Here is a 14,940-nt window from a genome sequence, read left to right as displayed (position 1 = left end):
AAGACAAATGAGAAAGTCAACTGTTGATTTATTACAAATTTACATTAAAAAGATTTCTGCTGTCAAATATAGAAAAGTGAGAAGCAATTTTCAGCTGTGAAAAATCATAAACCACACCACAAACATCATCTATAAAATGCTTAGAGGCAGCTGTTGCTCCTCTGACTTTCAGTTTATTGCACTGTGCACACAAATTTGAAAAATATGAATTTGTTTTTTTCCGTTGGCATAACATACCACACACTGAAATACATAAACTGAAATAAGACCAAAAAGAGACGATTTACAGTAGCTTAAGTGACTTCAGAAACCTGCAAGCTGGAGGAGATGGAAAGTGGGCTTATTGACAAGATTTTCTAACTGAACCTTTGAAGAACAAACCCTGCTGACACACACACACACACACACACACACACACACACATACAAACATACACGTACAAACACACACACAGTTGCCCAGGTCCCAGGGGGATGGCCTTGGCTGGACATCCAGAAGACTCTAAAAGTCTCTTATTCTGTGGGCCTAGACATAGAGGATGGGGGAGGGGGCAAGAGAAACATTTAACAGTCAGTTCATTGAAAATCTGCGATGAATTAGACTGCATGCAACATAGCTAAATTCAGCTATGACTTTTGCTAAATTCAGTTATGAATGTAAGCCTTTATGGCATTCCTTTACAGTCTGTTAGGTATTGCTAATAGTGTTAACATAAGCAATGCAGATATTATATTAATTTAATTATATTATCTAACATTTCTATGTCTATGTATACACATATGGAAAAAGTAAGTGAGTAAAGTGTGTAAATGAAAGTAGAAAATACTTTTCCTCATCATACTCAAGTTTTAATAAATCAAATTTATTTAAGTTATTTTTCATTTTAACTGTAGTGTTTCTAGTACTCCGGATTTTTACCATATGTAGGTCAAAAATGCCACTATCATATCACAAAACCTATGCTGTTTTTTGGCAATCCCAGCTGCAATTTACACTGTGTGAATATTTGAACATAACAAACAGGATTTATCCATATTTAGATGGAATAAAATCTCAGGACATAAACTTACAAGTTTTTTATAAGGATGATGTTCAGAAAGTGAACACTGCAAAACCCTAAAATTTTGCTAGAAACAGTCCTTTTCTGATCGTTACTTACCTGTGTAAGTAGTTACTTAGTTCTGAAACCAACCAATGAAATAGGCACAGATGTTCTGGAGGCCACTCCAGCAGTACTCCTCTGCCAGTTTGTTAACCTGGGTCTCTGCTTCTGGCGTGGGTTTTGGCGTGGTGGTTTTAGTTGGCTTGCGGGGTTGCAGAGGTTTGATGGCTGGTTTAGCTGGCTTGGAAAGCACTTTCGGTGCTGCTGCTGGTGTTTTCAGCTGGTTCTGGCTGCGGTCCTGCAGAGCTGGGGCTGGTTCTGGGGTGGATGTCTTAGGCCAGGAGGTGTGGAAGACCATCTGGGATTCATCCCCAGCTAAGCGGCACATCTGGGGCTTAAAGACCCGGAATCCCTGGCAGGGATTCTGGAACTTGCGCAACTCCCACATGACCTGGTTGAAGTAATGGCGCGGGTTTTTGTTGTAAGGCCGGCACAAGTTGGGCTTTCCCATGAAGTCGCACCAGTAGGACTTGCCCTTGTTCTTGCAGGAGACCCGAAGCTTAGTAAAGTCTCCCTGGCTAGATATTACCATCGTGCAAGCGTCTTTGGCTTTGGAACTGAAGCGGATAGGCTCATCCCAGAGGCTGTTTCTTTGTTGAAGCTCAGGTTGTTGCTGCTTGACCTTTGTGTTTGCCAGGCTGTGGGTGCTTTCATTGGCGTGTATATTGGCCTGGTTGCTGTTCTCTTGATTACCGGCGCTGTGGCTGCTCTGAGCCTGGGCATGAATCACCCAAACACAGCAAGCCAGCAGCAGAGCGGCCCTGCAAGTTGCACTCATGATGCAGGAGTAGACGGGACACTGGACGGAGGTGCAGAGGGGGTTGGAGGTATGGGCCAGGTTTATATGCACCGTTCCAACAAAGAAGCCTATTGATCAAAGCTCGTAACCTCACTACACCTCTGCTGCAAGAGCTGATTATGATGATCCAGAGCAGCAAGAGGTGTGGTTTAGCTTGGGCTACTCTTATGTGTGCCAAAGTGTGAGAGTGTATATGATGAGTGTTGCATAGGATGTGTCTTGGTTTTGTGTGCGACTGTTTATTTTAATGTCTGACGTGTGTTTGAGTGTGCATGTGCACATGTGAAAGTGGATTAAGGTTTGGTTAGCCCTTAATGGTGACTATCCCTCACAGACATTATGTAATTGTACATGCTCACACAAGTGAACCATTGACTATTGATGTAAATTTTTGCTTCCACATGAAATGTTAAACAGAGGAATTCACCTGGAACCTATTTAACTTATTAAGCAGCTTATACGTTCTTTTATACCATATTCTACAAGGCAATCCACCAATAGAGTACCTTTATCCAGGCAAGGGACATTGAACAACAACAGTATCACATGCTCATCCTATGTATATATATTTCATAAGTTATTTTGTAAAGTATAATAACAAAGCAAGCTTTAAATGTACAGTGCACAGACACTATAGACCTAACTAAAGTGTATAATTTTCACAAGCTGACGTGTGCAATGCAATATTTTTTACTGAAAGGCACATATTATAAACTTAACCATACAGAGTACCGTCACCTTAAACAGTCACAATTCATTTCACACAAGCTTATGCATTAGTCTCTTTTAGAATAAAACTAGCATGTTTCTGAGCCTTTATATGTAAATCTGCTCTGCTTAGCTGCCTTGCATTAAAAAAAGCAGACTGGGCTAAAATAGTAATTGAAGAATTATTTACAAACCTGGTGAAATGTAAAAGGGACCCTTATAAACATATATTTGCTGAACATAGAAACTAGCTAGTATAATAGATGACATTTGAAGCTAATAAACTACATTAGGCAAGTACAGTGCAGTACATTCAGCAATATATATAGCAAGCACAGACAATAGAGCTCTTTATTGATTGAGTTGGGTCTGCAATGAAAACAGCGCATGAGGAGAAAGAGGGTGAGAAGGACAGAAATACTTAAAAAGAAGGGTTTGTTAGACTGCGGTAGAACATTTGGGGGCTAGCCTCTGAGACCTTCCTGTTTCTCAGCGTGTGTGTGTGCGTGTGTTTGAATATCCACAGGATACAGCTGTAACGCACAACTCTGACAGGCCTACACATTACGTTGCACACAGTTGTGTCTTCTCTGGTACTTTTAGGACTAAGTGTAAAAATATATAGTTTATTTTGCAGCCACAAAATAGTGATAAAAAGTTTAAACTGGTATACTCTGCATTAATGAGATAAGGATAGGGTGAAATGGCAAGTAGTAGTAGTTTCATGAATTCAGTGTATTGAGGTTTACAAACTTTGTAAACTGGGACAGACAAAATGCTTCGACCAAGTAGTAAGTAGTCAAATTAAATAGAAATAAATAAAAATGTTACAAATATATACAATAACTAAAATTAATTGTAGTTATTTTGAATTTGACTACTTTACTAGTGGATTTTCCCAGTGATTTATCACAATAATGATTGCATATCATCTCTTGACCCCATTTATATTTATACAAACAAAACAAATAACCAAACAAACACAAACAAGGAAAACAAGATGAAAAAAAAACAGTGGTTGATACAGAGGAACATGCAAGATCGGACCAATGGTCACTATAACAAAAGTAAGACTAGAAACAGCTGTGAAAGAGTAAGGGCTTTAGATGACACACAGGTGGGAACACCAATGACAAGGTAGAGATGGGGTGGAGACATGGAAGGAGCAAAGAAGCAAACAGAACAAAAGCGCATAGGGGTAACAAACAGACAGACAAAGACAGGAGCAAGGTTACAGAAACCCCTAATTTACAATGGAGCTGACCCACCAATGGAGCTGTCCCAGAGGAGTACAGTAACAAGGCAACAAATGGGTAACTGGACAGGGTGCTGGACATGTGAATGGAACAGAGTAAGAAACTCAGGACAGGGCAAGAGACTGGAAAGCTGACCGGCCAAAAGGCCTGTCCAGGAGATGGGACAGGAGACTAGACAGTTAACAGGGCTCTGCACTTGACAGATGAGTGGACAAAAGGCTAATGTGGAGACATGGGAAGAGACAAAGAAACAAAACAATAACAATGAAACACATGGAAGAAATGCACACAGACAAGGACAAGGGCACGGCTGGGCTAGATATTACATTCACAAAAGACATTAACTAAGACAGGGTTACTGACAAAGTTTCAATTTCAAAAACGTAACAGCAGCAAACAACTTTCTATTTGAACTCAGGTTTAGATACTAAAACTGTGACAATTTTTTAAATTTTTGTGCGTACATAAGAGTGGTGCTTATGACGAACAGCCAATGTGTGAAACATAAAGAGTAACCCTAACCTAACCTTAACGAGCCACCCTCTCAATGTGTAAGTGCCAACATCTTCATTTACAAAATCACAGAAATCTGGTATATATGTATGTATATAATATAATGCACCTTTGTTGCAATTTAATGATGCTTAATAAATATTTAGAGCTGGAATATTATTTAAAGTTATATAAGTTAACAAATAGTTAAAAAAATAATTTATTTACAGAATGTATGTATTTAATTTTAACCTTAAAATTAACCTTTGGTGCCTCTGGGCAATCAGCCATCACCCATAAGTTAAATGCCAAAAGCTTGTTGCAATGGAACCTGTAACTGTCATGTCACCTCTAACAGTACGGGGAATGTAAACAACCGAACCAAAACACACTTGAACACAAATGAACTGAACCAAACACACATGAACGTAAATGAATATGAACCAAGTCACTGAATTAACACACATGGTCGTAAATGAACCGGAAGTCCTTATTTGGGCCTGTGGGCAGCAACTTGAGATCGCCCCAGGGAGGACGCGATAAGGAGGGTCTGACAGTAACTTAACTGATGCTACATTTATATCTAAGCACTGAATTTTCAGCCGAAGAAGAAATGACTGTTCTATAAGCATATATAAAAGCAATGTTAGTTATAAACTAATCACTACATTACTGCATACCGCTCAGGACATATTTAGCAAGGAAAAATAAATAGTCCAGAAACTCTCACTGTGCATTAACGTTTATTTTCCACTTCACAAACACAAACCTTTAACAGAAGTGATAACAAGACCACAGTGAGGGTCAAAAGCGCACAGCTTGACACAGCATCTCTGCTCAGACAGTTTATACAGCTTGTCATGTTGTAGGTTTTTGGGAAAAGAAAACCTTGTTTACTTAAGCATCAGTCACCTTTCAGTCCCCTTTCAATGATTTACCTGACTTTGAGATACAACATCTCCAGTGTATCTGGTATACAGTATATGTGCATTGTCTTTAATTAAAAATGCCCCAGGGAACACAGAGTAAAATATACAAAATGTATGTAACAAGCATACTTGACTGGCATCCCGCTGCCAAAAACTCCCAGCCTACTACAACATTAAGTTCAATTAAACATGGTGGTGCGAGAGAACTGTCGAGAATTTAGTGAAACTAATTGTGTTGCAGAGCCTTTCTCACTCACTGAAAACATTATCTCTCTCTTATATGGCAATGCCTTACTTCACTGCTGAGTGTGCATATAGGGAATACACACACATGGAATGCTGGAATGGCAAATGAATAAATGACAGCTTGCAGCTCTGCAAGTCATGAACTGTTTATATAAACAGTTTTTGATTTAGAGACATGTAATGCACTATTTGTGTGTATACACTTTTATTTGATGACTTACATGGTGCAAACTGAATGCAAGTTACTCAATCTGGAACTGAGAGGTTGTGGAAAATGCACAATTGTATTATGTAATACAGTTGTATGGCCAATAAAAGGCTACCCAATTGAGAGGGGTGGATTTAGGCTAAATACATAAACCATTTGCTGGATGTTGGAGTGTTATTTATAGGGCATAGTTTGTACATGTATACTGTGTTCACAAAGTTCCTTGGGGTTTTAAGCATTCTCCTTAAGACTAAATTGGTACTTCTGCAAAGACGCACATCATATCTGCATCACAGCATAAGTGCAGTTTGCAGATTTTGCGCACATAATTCAGTGTCACATGTTCGCAGATTCACAGACACAGGCGTTTAATCATGTTTTTTTGGCCCAGCTAGCATTTACCTTTTTTTCTGAAGGCCCCTTAGTGGCCATTTCACTTGCTGATTAGAAACTGACAGGTTTAATCTGCCGCCAAAGAAGTTACAGCATGTAGAATCAATATTTCTATGTGCTACCATGTTTTTTTATTTCTTCTTGTTGGATACACTGTTGTTGTTTTTTCCACGTTCAATCTGAGTGAATAAAATACGGAATCTATGAATTTTGGGTTTGGTTAGAATTCATTACAATTTAAGTCAATGAAACAACATCAGTGAGGACCATTTGTTGGCCTACAGAAAGAAAGTAAATGTGTTGCCTTGTTGCTTACATTCTTTGTTAGTGATATAAGTTTTCTTTTTAAAGTTTAAAATGATAAAAAAAACTAAAACACTGCCTGTAGCCACCCTTACTGCTTTTGTCTGTAGAAACAGGGAGTCAAAATAAAAAATAAATAAGCAAATACAGTAAGACACTGGAAAATAAGACAATATTCAAAATTCAAGTAAGAATTGCAGCAGTTACATAGTAATGACTAGATCATAAATCAGACCTCATATAAAACAGTTTCTTTAGTCTTTATGTCAAACAATAAAATATCTAGGTTTTTCTGGGCTGTTTTTGATTTGTTTACTAGGATATTGTTCATGGTGAAATAAATTAATATATAAAGAACATGATTTTTACTTTTAACATTGTTCCCTACTTCTAAAAAACACTAACAAGGCTAATTCTGCAAGCCTTCATTATTCAATATATTCAGTTTATTTTAAAAAAGCATTGTAAACATCAGAACTAGACTGAAATGATTCTGATTATTCAATTACATAATCTTTTGTATATATATATATATATATATTGAACTGGCTCCATCTCAACTGTAAAATTGTGCTCAGTCTTATATCGAGTAACGACTGGAATGAAACCATACTACTTGATTTTCTAGCATGCACAGGAGCCAGAGGCTTAATAAAACACAGCTGCCAACTGTTTCTTTTCTTGCATTTCCATATACGTCCGTATAAGATGTTTTCCTTTTGCTTTAATCTGAGACACACTAAAAGATATGGTTTATAAAACTGATATAAACAAAAAAAAAATACAAAAGTCTCAAAAACATTCCTGATAACAATGCGTAGAAAGGAACATTCAATAGAACAGCTATAGCTCTTTGTAGTAAACAAACCTCGGTGGTGCACAAAATTATCAAAATAACATTCTCAAATGTAAAGGTTTCTTTTTTAGAAATTCCATATGAGTGTGAAGAAGAGCCTTTTTGAAGTGCAATCGATGTAAAGTTTTTACCAATTAAAAAAGTCACCACAAAGGGTCATCTATTCTCGTCCTGTGGAGATCTACCTTCCTGCAGGTTTCAGCTCAGATCTGAAACACTCCACACAGTGCAATTAATTAGAAGATTCAGGTGTGGTTGAAATCTGCAAGAAGGTAGATCTTCAGGAGGGGCCACTAAATTAAACCACTTTTCTAGAATTATACATTCAAGCCAATAAATAATTACAAACCTTTATTTTTAAGAGCATTAAAAACTTCCACTTGTTGGACATTAAAGATGCATGACAGTGATAAAGTCATTTTTATACAGTTCACAGGTATGAGATGTGGTATCACTTGGGCTAATGGAAGCAGTCAGGGTCTCCCTTCTGGTATATTGTCTTGTTATATTCCCTTTTTTCTTTAGTTCTAGCCAACCCCCTGATCAAACAAAAACAAACATTTATTCATCAACAATTTTTTTTTTTTTACAGATGTCAAAAGTGAACAAGTATATGTGGGTTTTCTTACCTTGATGATGTCTAGCTCCAGTTTTCCGAACCGCTAAGGAAAATAAACAGAAATCAGTGTTATTACACACATAGGTAAAAAGAAGTTCATTTATACAAAAGAAGCTCTTCAAATATTATCAAATATAAGATGAACACAATATATTTAACAATAATAAACTGGGTCTAATATGTAAAACATACATAGCCTCTTTCACACATGCACCTTTACTGAGGAATTTATTAGTGTTTAAATTTGACATGGTACAACATGGTATATACAACTTACGTATAGCAGTAAGAGAACCCAGTACAATACCCGGGAGCCTCATGTGCACAGAAGCTCATACTTTAGCTTTACTAGCTTCTGTGAAACATTCTGCAGTGAGGCATGGCCAACCAAGCTTCTTGTTTTGAACAGTTGAGTTTCCATAGTGTATTTCTTACATGATTCAAAATAAAGAAGCTACTAGCCTTTCATGCTGAGGACATCACTTCTTACTTAACAGGACTTTGAATGGTAAAATACCATTTAAACGCTGCATGTGCAAATGGAGGCAAAGTCACAACAGATCCTGTGTTTTGAGTGTAAAAATGAGAATTACATTAGAATAAAAAAATATTAACTTAGTAAGTTTTGATTTCAAATGAATCAGAAGAAAGCAAATGGATAAACAGCAAGTCAAAGTCAATGAGTGACTGCAATGAAAAGAGATGATGGTGAAAGTCAGATGATGTGGTAAAAGGCAGATTGAGCCTCACAGGAAAATAATATGGAAGATGGAAAGATGGGAAGAGCCACATGAGGACTTTAGTGGCTCAGTGATTAAAAGACAAAGCATAAAGCAAAGAATGATGATGAAAGGATGTTAATAAGAAAGAATTTCCAGGAATTAAGTGCTGCATACATGAAGTGACAGAAACACAGAAGCACTGAAATAAAAAGAATAGCAAGATTTGTCTAAAATACGGATGAGAAAATGAACACAGCATAAATGTGAAGAGCGGAGCGACTGTTTAAGTGTTACCAGTCAATATACCTCTTTATGTGGATCTGGGTTGCATGTCCCATGTATGTAAAAGTGTAAATGTGCTTGCATGTGTCACCAGTCAAGCTGCCTTGGTGGGGCGGAGGCCCTAGGATACCGTGTCATTGTGTCATATGAGGGATAACTGCAACACATCCAAGTTAGATGTCATTAAAGGTCTTTGACTAAACTGGTTCATATATACATATGAGATTATATAAAACATCAAGTTCAAATATTTTTTTATCCTGAGGTGCTCTAGTAGCTAGGGATGGGCATGCATATTCAAACATATGGACAAACAAAATTATTGTAGTCTTTGTTTGCTTAATCAGATAATAAGGTATCAGCAGGTGTGATTTTATATTTATGTTTAAGATTATACTCCAAATGTTTTTGTTAAATAGTGCTTTACTGAATTGCCGTGGGTTGATTTTCCTATCCGTTTTCAACGATCATGTTTATTAAAGCAGCTATCAAGTTTCACAAACTAAGCTCTATGGGCCAAACAAATTTAAAATGCACAATTTATTCAAATACTGTTTTTTCTCCTAACTATAGAGTTCCCCTCTATAGTACAATATCATGCAGATTCAAGCATTAATGAATTTATTGGTCCGCTGAGAGCGCATGCACAAATGCTTCAGTTCCAGTAACAATTCAGAAACGCACAAAACTACGGGTGTCAAAATGGCTTTCCATCTGTTTTCAAGTAACAAAGGCCTCTGCGAATAAGCAGATGAGTTGAATCAGGTGTGTTAAATGATAAGGAATGCTGAACTCAGGAGGAATGAGGAATGTAGGACTGGCATCTGATACAGTATGTGCACTAAAAACAGAGAACTTGCACTTCTCTTAAAGCAACAGTACCCAATATATACTGGACATGTAAAAATATTCTTAGTCTAAAAAACAAACAACAAACAAACATACATATATAAACTTATTTTATAGTTTTATTTTAGTTCTCTTTATCTATGTGAAAGACCACCATTTCTATGCAGTGCTTATTTGTGCAATGCTTGAATTCTATTCCTCAAAATATATTGTGAAAAATGTCATAATTTTGTTTAAGATTAATTTAGAGTTTTTGCCTTCTTTTAAGATTACAAGTTGTAATTCCACTGATACCAAAAAAAGATGCAAATTGTGTATATTTTTTTTGCCAATATCAATATCAATCAATTGATACATTAGTTATACACAGTGATCATTGACTTAACCAACCAAACAGTCGATTGCTAGCTGCATGGTAAATCTTTTGTTTTTGTTTTCATTCATAAAAATATTAAATGTTTTCTGTCTTGTCTGTATAAACAAATATCATTTGCTTTAAAAATGCAATCCTTTGATCAAAAATGGTTAACATGCCCAGCCCTACTACTAACATGCATAGCTTGCTTCTGTACTAAACACCATGCAAAAAAAATAATATAAGCAGATATGAGAGATACACATGTCTGAGGGCAATTAGTAACTATTACAATTATTTGTACTGAGGGCAGTTCAACATGCAAAACCTAAACAAGTATACTTAGCATTGTAAAACAGAAGGTGGCAGTTTCTGTTTTTCAGAAATACTCTAGATCACTGTTACTGTTGCATAGCAGCATATGTTTATATTACATGCCATTGCTGTATTATGGTAAAGTGCACCATTAACTGAAGCAACTGCAGTTCCCATCACCAGTATTTGCAGACTTCTAAATGACATGCAGATGTATAGGGCAAAGCCTTTACTGTACCTGGCCATCACTGGGTTACTTATGCCATATACATGATCATTATGATTACCACTGATGTCCATACTGAAAACAAAATCATGCACACAAAAGGAGAAACAAAATATGTATAAAACAATGAAGGGAAAGTAATATGAGATATGAAATGACACATGATAATAGATAATAGTTGTATCTATCTATATACTATAGAGATGTTATAATACAATAATAATAATAATAATAATAGTAATATATATATGTGTGTATGTGTATGTGTGTGTGTGTATGTGTAATTGTATCTTTAACAAATGTAATTGTGTTCTTTAACAAATATCTGCTACTTTTGTTAACCAGGTTGTTAGTTGATGAAAAAAGGGGAGGTACAATATGAGTGAATATCTTTTTACTTTTCTTTTATGTAAAAGAGTAAAAAATACAATACTAGAATAAGAGAGAAATGCAGTGGGTTTGAAAGAATGAAGATACCCAGACGAATGAAGAAAATCGAAAGAAACAGAATGAAATGTAAAACAACCAGTAATGGAATGGAAATTGTTATCAAAGAGTGAAGTGCCAAGTTGCTGGAAAACTGGAAGTAAGGAACAAAGGCAAAAGATGGAAAAGGAAAGCAAGAGAAGAGAATATATTAGGCTTTACCTGGCCATGGAAAAAGGCATGGCAAACCTAAAAGTAAGAGATGTCTGAGCAAAGTTTCAAATTTATGGTTAAAATGGTAATAAAAAAAAATCATAACTTTTGGTGATTCAGCTTTTGGGTGTTATTGCCTCTGAAAAGATATGCGTTTGTCAGGCATTTTGTGCCATGTTTTTGACACTGATATCAAAATAAACATAATAAAATCAGAAGGACAGACTCAAACCTGTTGATAAAGAAAGTAAACTAAACGTGGTTGTAATTCCTTATTTAACTATGTAAGTACTTATATAATTAGCATTAATCCTAAAGGTTGATGCACTTTGTTACAAATGAAACCTGTTTTCTGTAAGTTCTGAGTGCTCTTTAAATCTGGCGATCCTTTTCTCCATGACATCACTTAAACTGGCATTTGGAAATTGTCTTGATTTTATATCAAGTCGTTGTTTTATGGTTATGATGATATTTATACATCTGATCAAGACTGCCAGTGTACAGTATGTGTGTTTACTTACTCGTCGAAAACATCCTCAGTGTCCATTCTACGGTAGAATTTGGCGAGTTTGACAGACATGATGATACTGGGGATAAGAAACAAACAGCAGCCACCCAGTCCGAACCAGAATGTGTTCTGCCATACACACACACACATACACACACAAATTTTATCATTTCTTAATATAAAATAATGTAGAAAATGTGGTAACTTAAATTTGCATGAACGAGCAAATTCCTGACTTAATAAACGGTCCAGTGATTGTTGATTATTTTTTGATTATGGACAGTTTGCTCTGGATTATGGGGGCATTCTGCTTTTACAGTAAAGCCGCTGGCAAAGTCAACACGTCTGAGGCCATATATCCTCTTAAGACTACTAAAGAAACCTTTGAGCGACACACTTAGGAGTCAGGTTGCTGTTGTAAACACCTGATCACGATAAATCTGGGGTTAACGCAGGTTATAAAATCTAGGGCTTTCCTTAGGGTAGCCCTGAACTATATAATAAAGGGTTTCCAAATAAAATTCCATATATGAATTACTATTGAAGTTTGCACTATAATATTGTGGAAACAAGACAATAAAGAAAAAATGTATGTTGTATCATGGTTTTACCCCAAATGCAGCTTCAGTGCTGTAGTTTATGGAATTTCATATTTTACATACATTTGCTCCTTCCCTCTATGGCTTTTGCCTCCTCTTATGTACCTTCTCTCCTTCTCACACACCCACACATATACACATCTCTCCAAAAACATCCCTCTTCCCTTCTGCACCTCTTAGGGGTTTAGAGTGCGAACAGTAAGTATCTTGTTCTACTGTGTGTGTGTGTGTGTGTGTGTGTGTGTGTGCATGGTACAGACATGCTGTTCTAGTACATGTTCTAGCCTTATTAGTATGTCCTCTATATGCCCAGTGTGTGTGTGTGTATGTGTGTGCTTGCAAAGGAGTGGCATGTGGCATGACTTACCACTGAGTCCACTATGAAACTGCAGCCAACGATCTCCAGTGAGTCTATGATGTTACTGACAGGTTTGCACTGAGCTACTTCCAATGTTAACTATAGGGAAACACACATGACCTGTTAGCACAAGTATTTTCTTTAGACAATGGGGACTGTGAAATACAACACATACTAGGGCCTGATCAATTATGTGACCAGTACTGATATCTGTTTATATCAGCTGATGTCATTTAAACTTCAGATTTTTATTTTTTCATTCAATAGTTTGTTAAACGGTGGCTGATTGTCAAACTTCTTAATCAGCCTTGAGGTGCAAGATGGTTGTATTAAAGAGGTACTGAGCATTGCTTAGCCATACAGCTACATTAGCACCACACGTCACTATATTTGTATAAAAATGGCATTGACTGAAAATGACTGAAAGTTCAAACCCCATGACCACAAATGTATCCAGCTGCTGATGCTTTCTGTGATATTTTCACCTAGAAGCCCCCCAAAAATATAGGACAGCAGTGCTGGTAAGATACACATACATAAACACACTTACTGAATTCTGAACCCAATTGGTGTACTGTCTGAAGTATCCCACCAGGTTTCTGATGTATTTTCCAGTCTCCTGTGACAGGAGAAGAAACAGTATCTCAGTGGTATTTTAGTATAAGCTGTACTTATTCTGGGTGCATGAGTAAATGAATAAATAAATAGGGTAATGGAAGTCAACAGTGTTGAATCTGTACCTGTTTCACAACATGAGAAGCATTGTTGGCAATGAGGTACTCAGCTGCATCAATGGCACTCAGCACATTGGTCACTTTTGTCTAAAATAGAGACAAAAGTTAATCGATCATTTAATCGACTGACAAAGACGAGTCACACACAAGAAAAAGTGTTGGTAACACTTTTTAAGGACTGTCACCATAGAGCCTTAATAACACATATAAGAATACTTAATAGCATTACTTAATAACATAAAGTAATGCAATAATTATTATATTTGAGTATTTAGGTTGAGTATTAACAGTTTGTCAGTTACAAGATTTTAGAATTACTTGTGCAGCAAATTCTTGTTTCTTTCTTATTAAATATATATGTTGTACACTTATTCTGCCCCCGAAAGCACTAAAAGCCCAAAACTGCCATGACATTTATGATGAGTGTATGTAAACTTCATAATGTGACTAGTGAATGGCAGCTAAACGAGAGCACTGAATGAAAAGGTATATGTGCATCACTTTAATTTGAGGGTGACAAAGGTATTTTTAGTACTGATATTTTCAAAAACTGATGATTTTTTTTTAGGAAAAACCTAAACTGTTTATTATTATTTATCAACTGGATAAAAATGTCCTACTTAACGCTCAAGTCCCTAGGTATGTTGCTCTGTGTGTGTGTGTGTGTGTGTGTGTGTGGGGGAAGGAGTTATTCCTGGAAAAACTATCAAAAGCGTGCTATGCACTTACTGGAAGTTCTTTAGAAGTGCTCTGTAGTAAAGTGATGCTTTGACGTAGGGAACTCTGAAAGATAAGCAGTATATTGCTTGAATATAAAAGACACATTCAATAATGCTGTACATACTGTGTTAGCATAACAGGCATTTTGGGTTACAGATCTAATACCAGAGACGTAGAAGGGAATTCTATTAATATACTTAAAACGCAGAGTATAACGCAGAGAAACCTTCTCTTCTACACATTCTAGAACAGAGTCTAGAACAGTTTGAACAGCACAAAGAGTACACAAATATAAAATAAGCATAATTTATAAATGAGGTATAATCAGGGTTCTAAACCAGTTTGATTAATTTAAATGGGAACAAAATATGTTTTACTAGAAGTAAAAAGACAACTGGAAATGCAAGCACTCCAAACTGTTCAAAAACGGAAATATTAAACTGAAGTCTCTGTAAGTGGTTGTTAAAGTTACCTTTTTGTTTTGTGTAGCCCACCACCTACCATTTTTTCTTATCTATGCTGTATAAAGTGATTCACATCTGATTCACCTTTCCAGTGCTAGAGGAAGCAAATCAGCCCAAGAGCATCACCAAGCCACAGCCATGCTTTACATTTACATTTATGGCATTTAGCAGACGCTCTTATCAAGAGCGACCTACAAG

General features: G+C 36.4%; 2 protein-coding genes across 2 annotated transcripts in view; both read right to left on the bottom strand.

The window, feature by feature from the left end:
- Positions 1-1,175: 1,175 nt before the first annotated feature.
- Positions 1,176-1,940, bottom strand: fgfbp2b (fibroblast growth factor binding protein 2b). Its single transcript, XM_072670751.1, has one exon. It carries the CDS (start codon positions 1,938-1,940, stop codon positions 1,176-1,178), a length of 765 nt encoding a protein of 254 aa, XP_072526852.1.
- Positions 1,941-7,688: 5,748 nt separating this feature from the next.
- The window catches only part of prom1b (prominin 1 b), a 39,266-nt gene continuing 32,014 nt past the window's right edge, over positions 7,689-14,940 (bottom strand). The window contains exons 21-27 of the mRNA XM_072669938.1: positions 14,288-14,341; positions 13,565-13,645; positions 13,375-13,443; positions 12,834-12,923; positions 11,881-11,996; positions 7,982-8,014; positions 7,689-7,891 (exon numbers count right to left, since the gene is read on the bottom strand). Of these exons, the coding sequence (XP_072526039.1) occupies positions 7,993-8,014; positions 11,881-11,996; positions 12,834-12,923; positions 13,375-13,443; positions 13,565-13,645; positions 14,288-14,341 (432 nt within the window). The 3' untranslated portion in view covers positions 7,689-7,891; positions 7,982-7,992. The remainder of the gene's footprint in view (positions 7,892-7,981; positions 8,015-11,880; positions 11,997-12,833; positions 12,924-13,374; positions 13,444-13,564; positions 13,646-14,287; positions 14,342-14,940) is intronic.

Source organism: Salminus brasiliensis, chromosome 24, assembly GCF_030463535.1.
Source record: "Salminus brasiliensis chromosome 24, fSalBra1.hap2, whole genome shotgun sequence".
Lineage (NCBI taxonomy): Eukaryota > Metazoa > Chordata > Actinopteri > Characiformes > Bryconidae > Salminus > Salminus brasiliensis.
The sequence above is the reverse complement of the archived record's forward strand: the minus strand, read 5'-3'. Positions and strand labels throughout refer to the sequence as shown.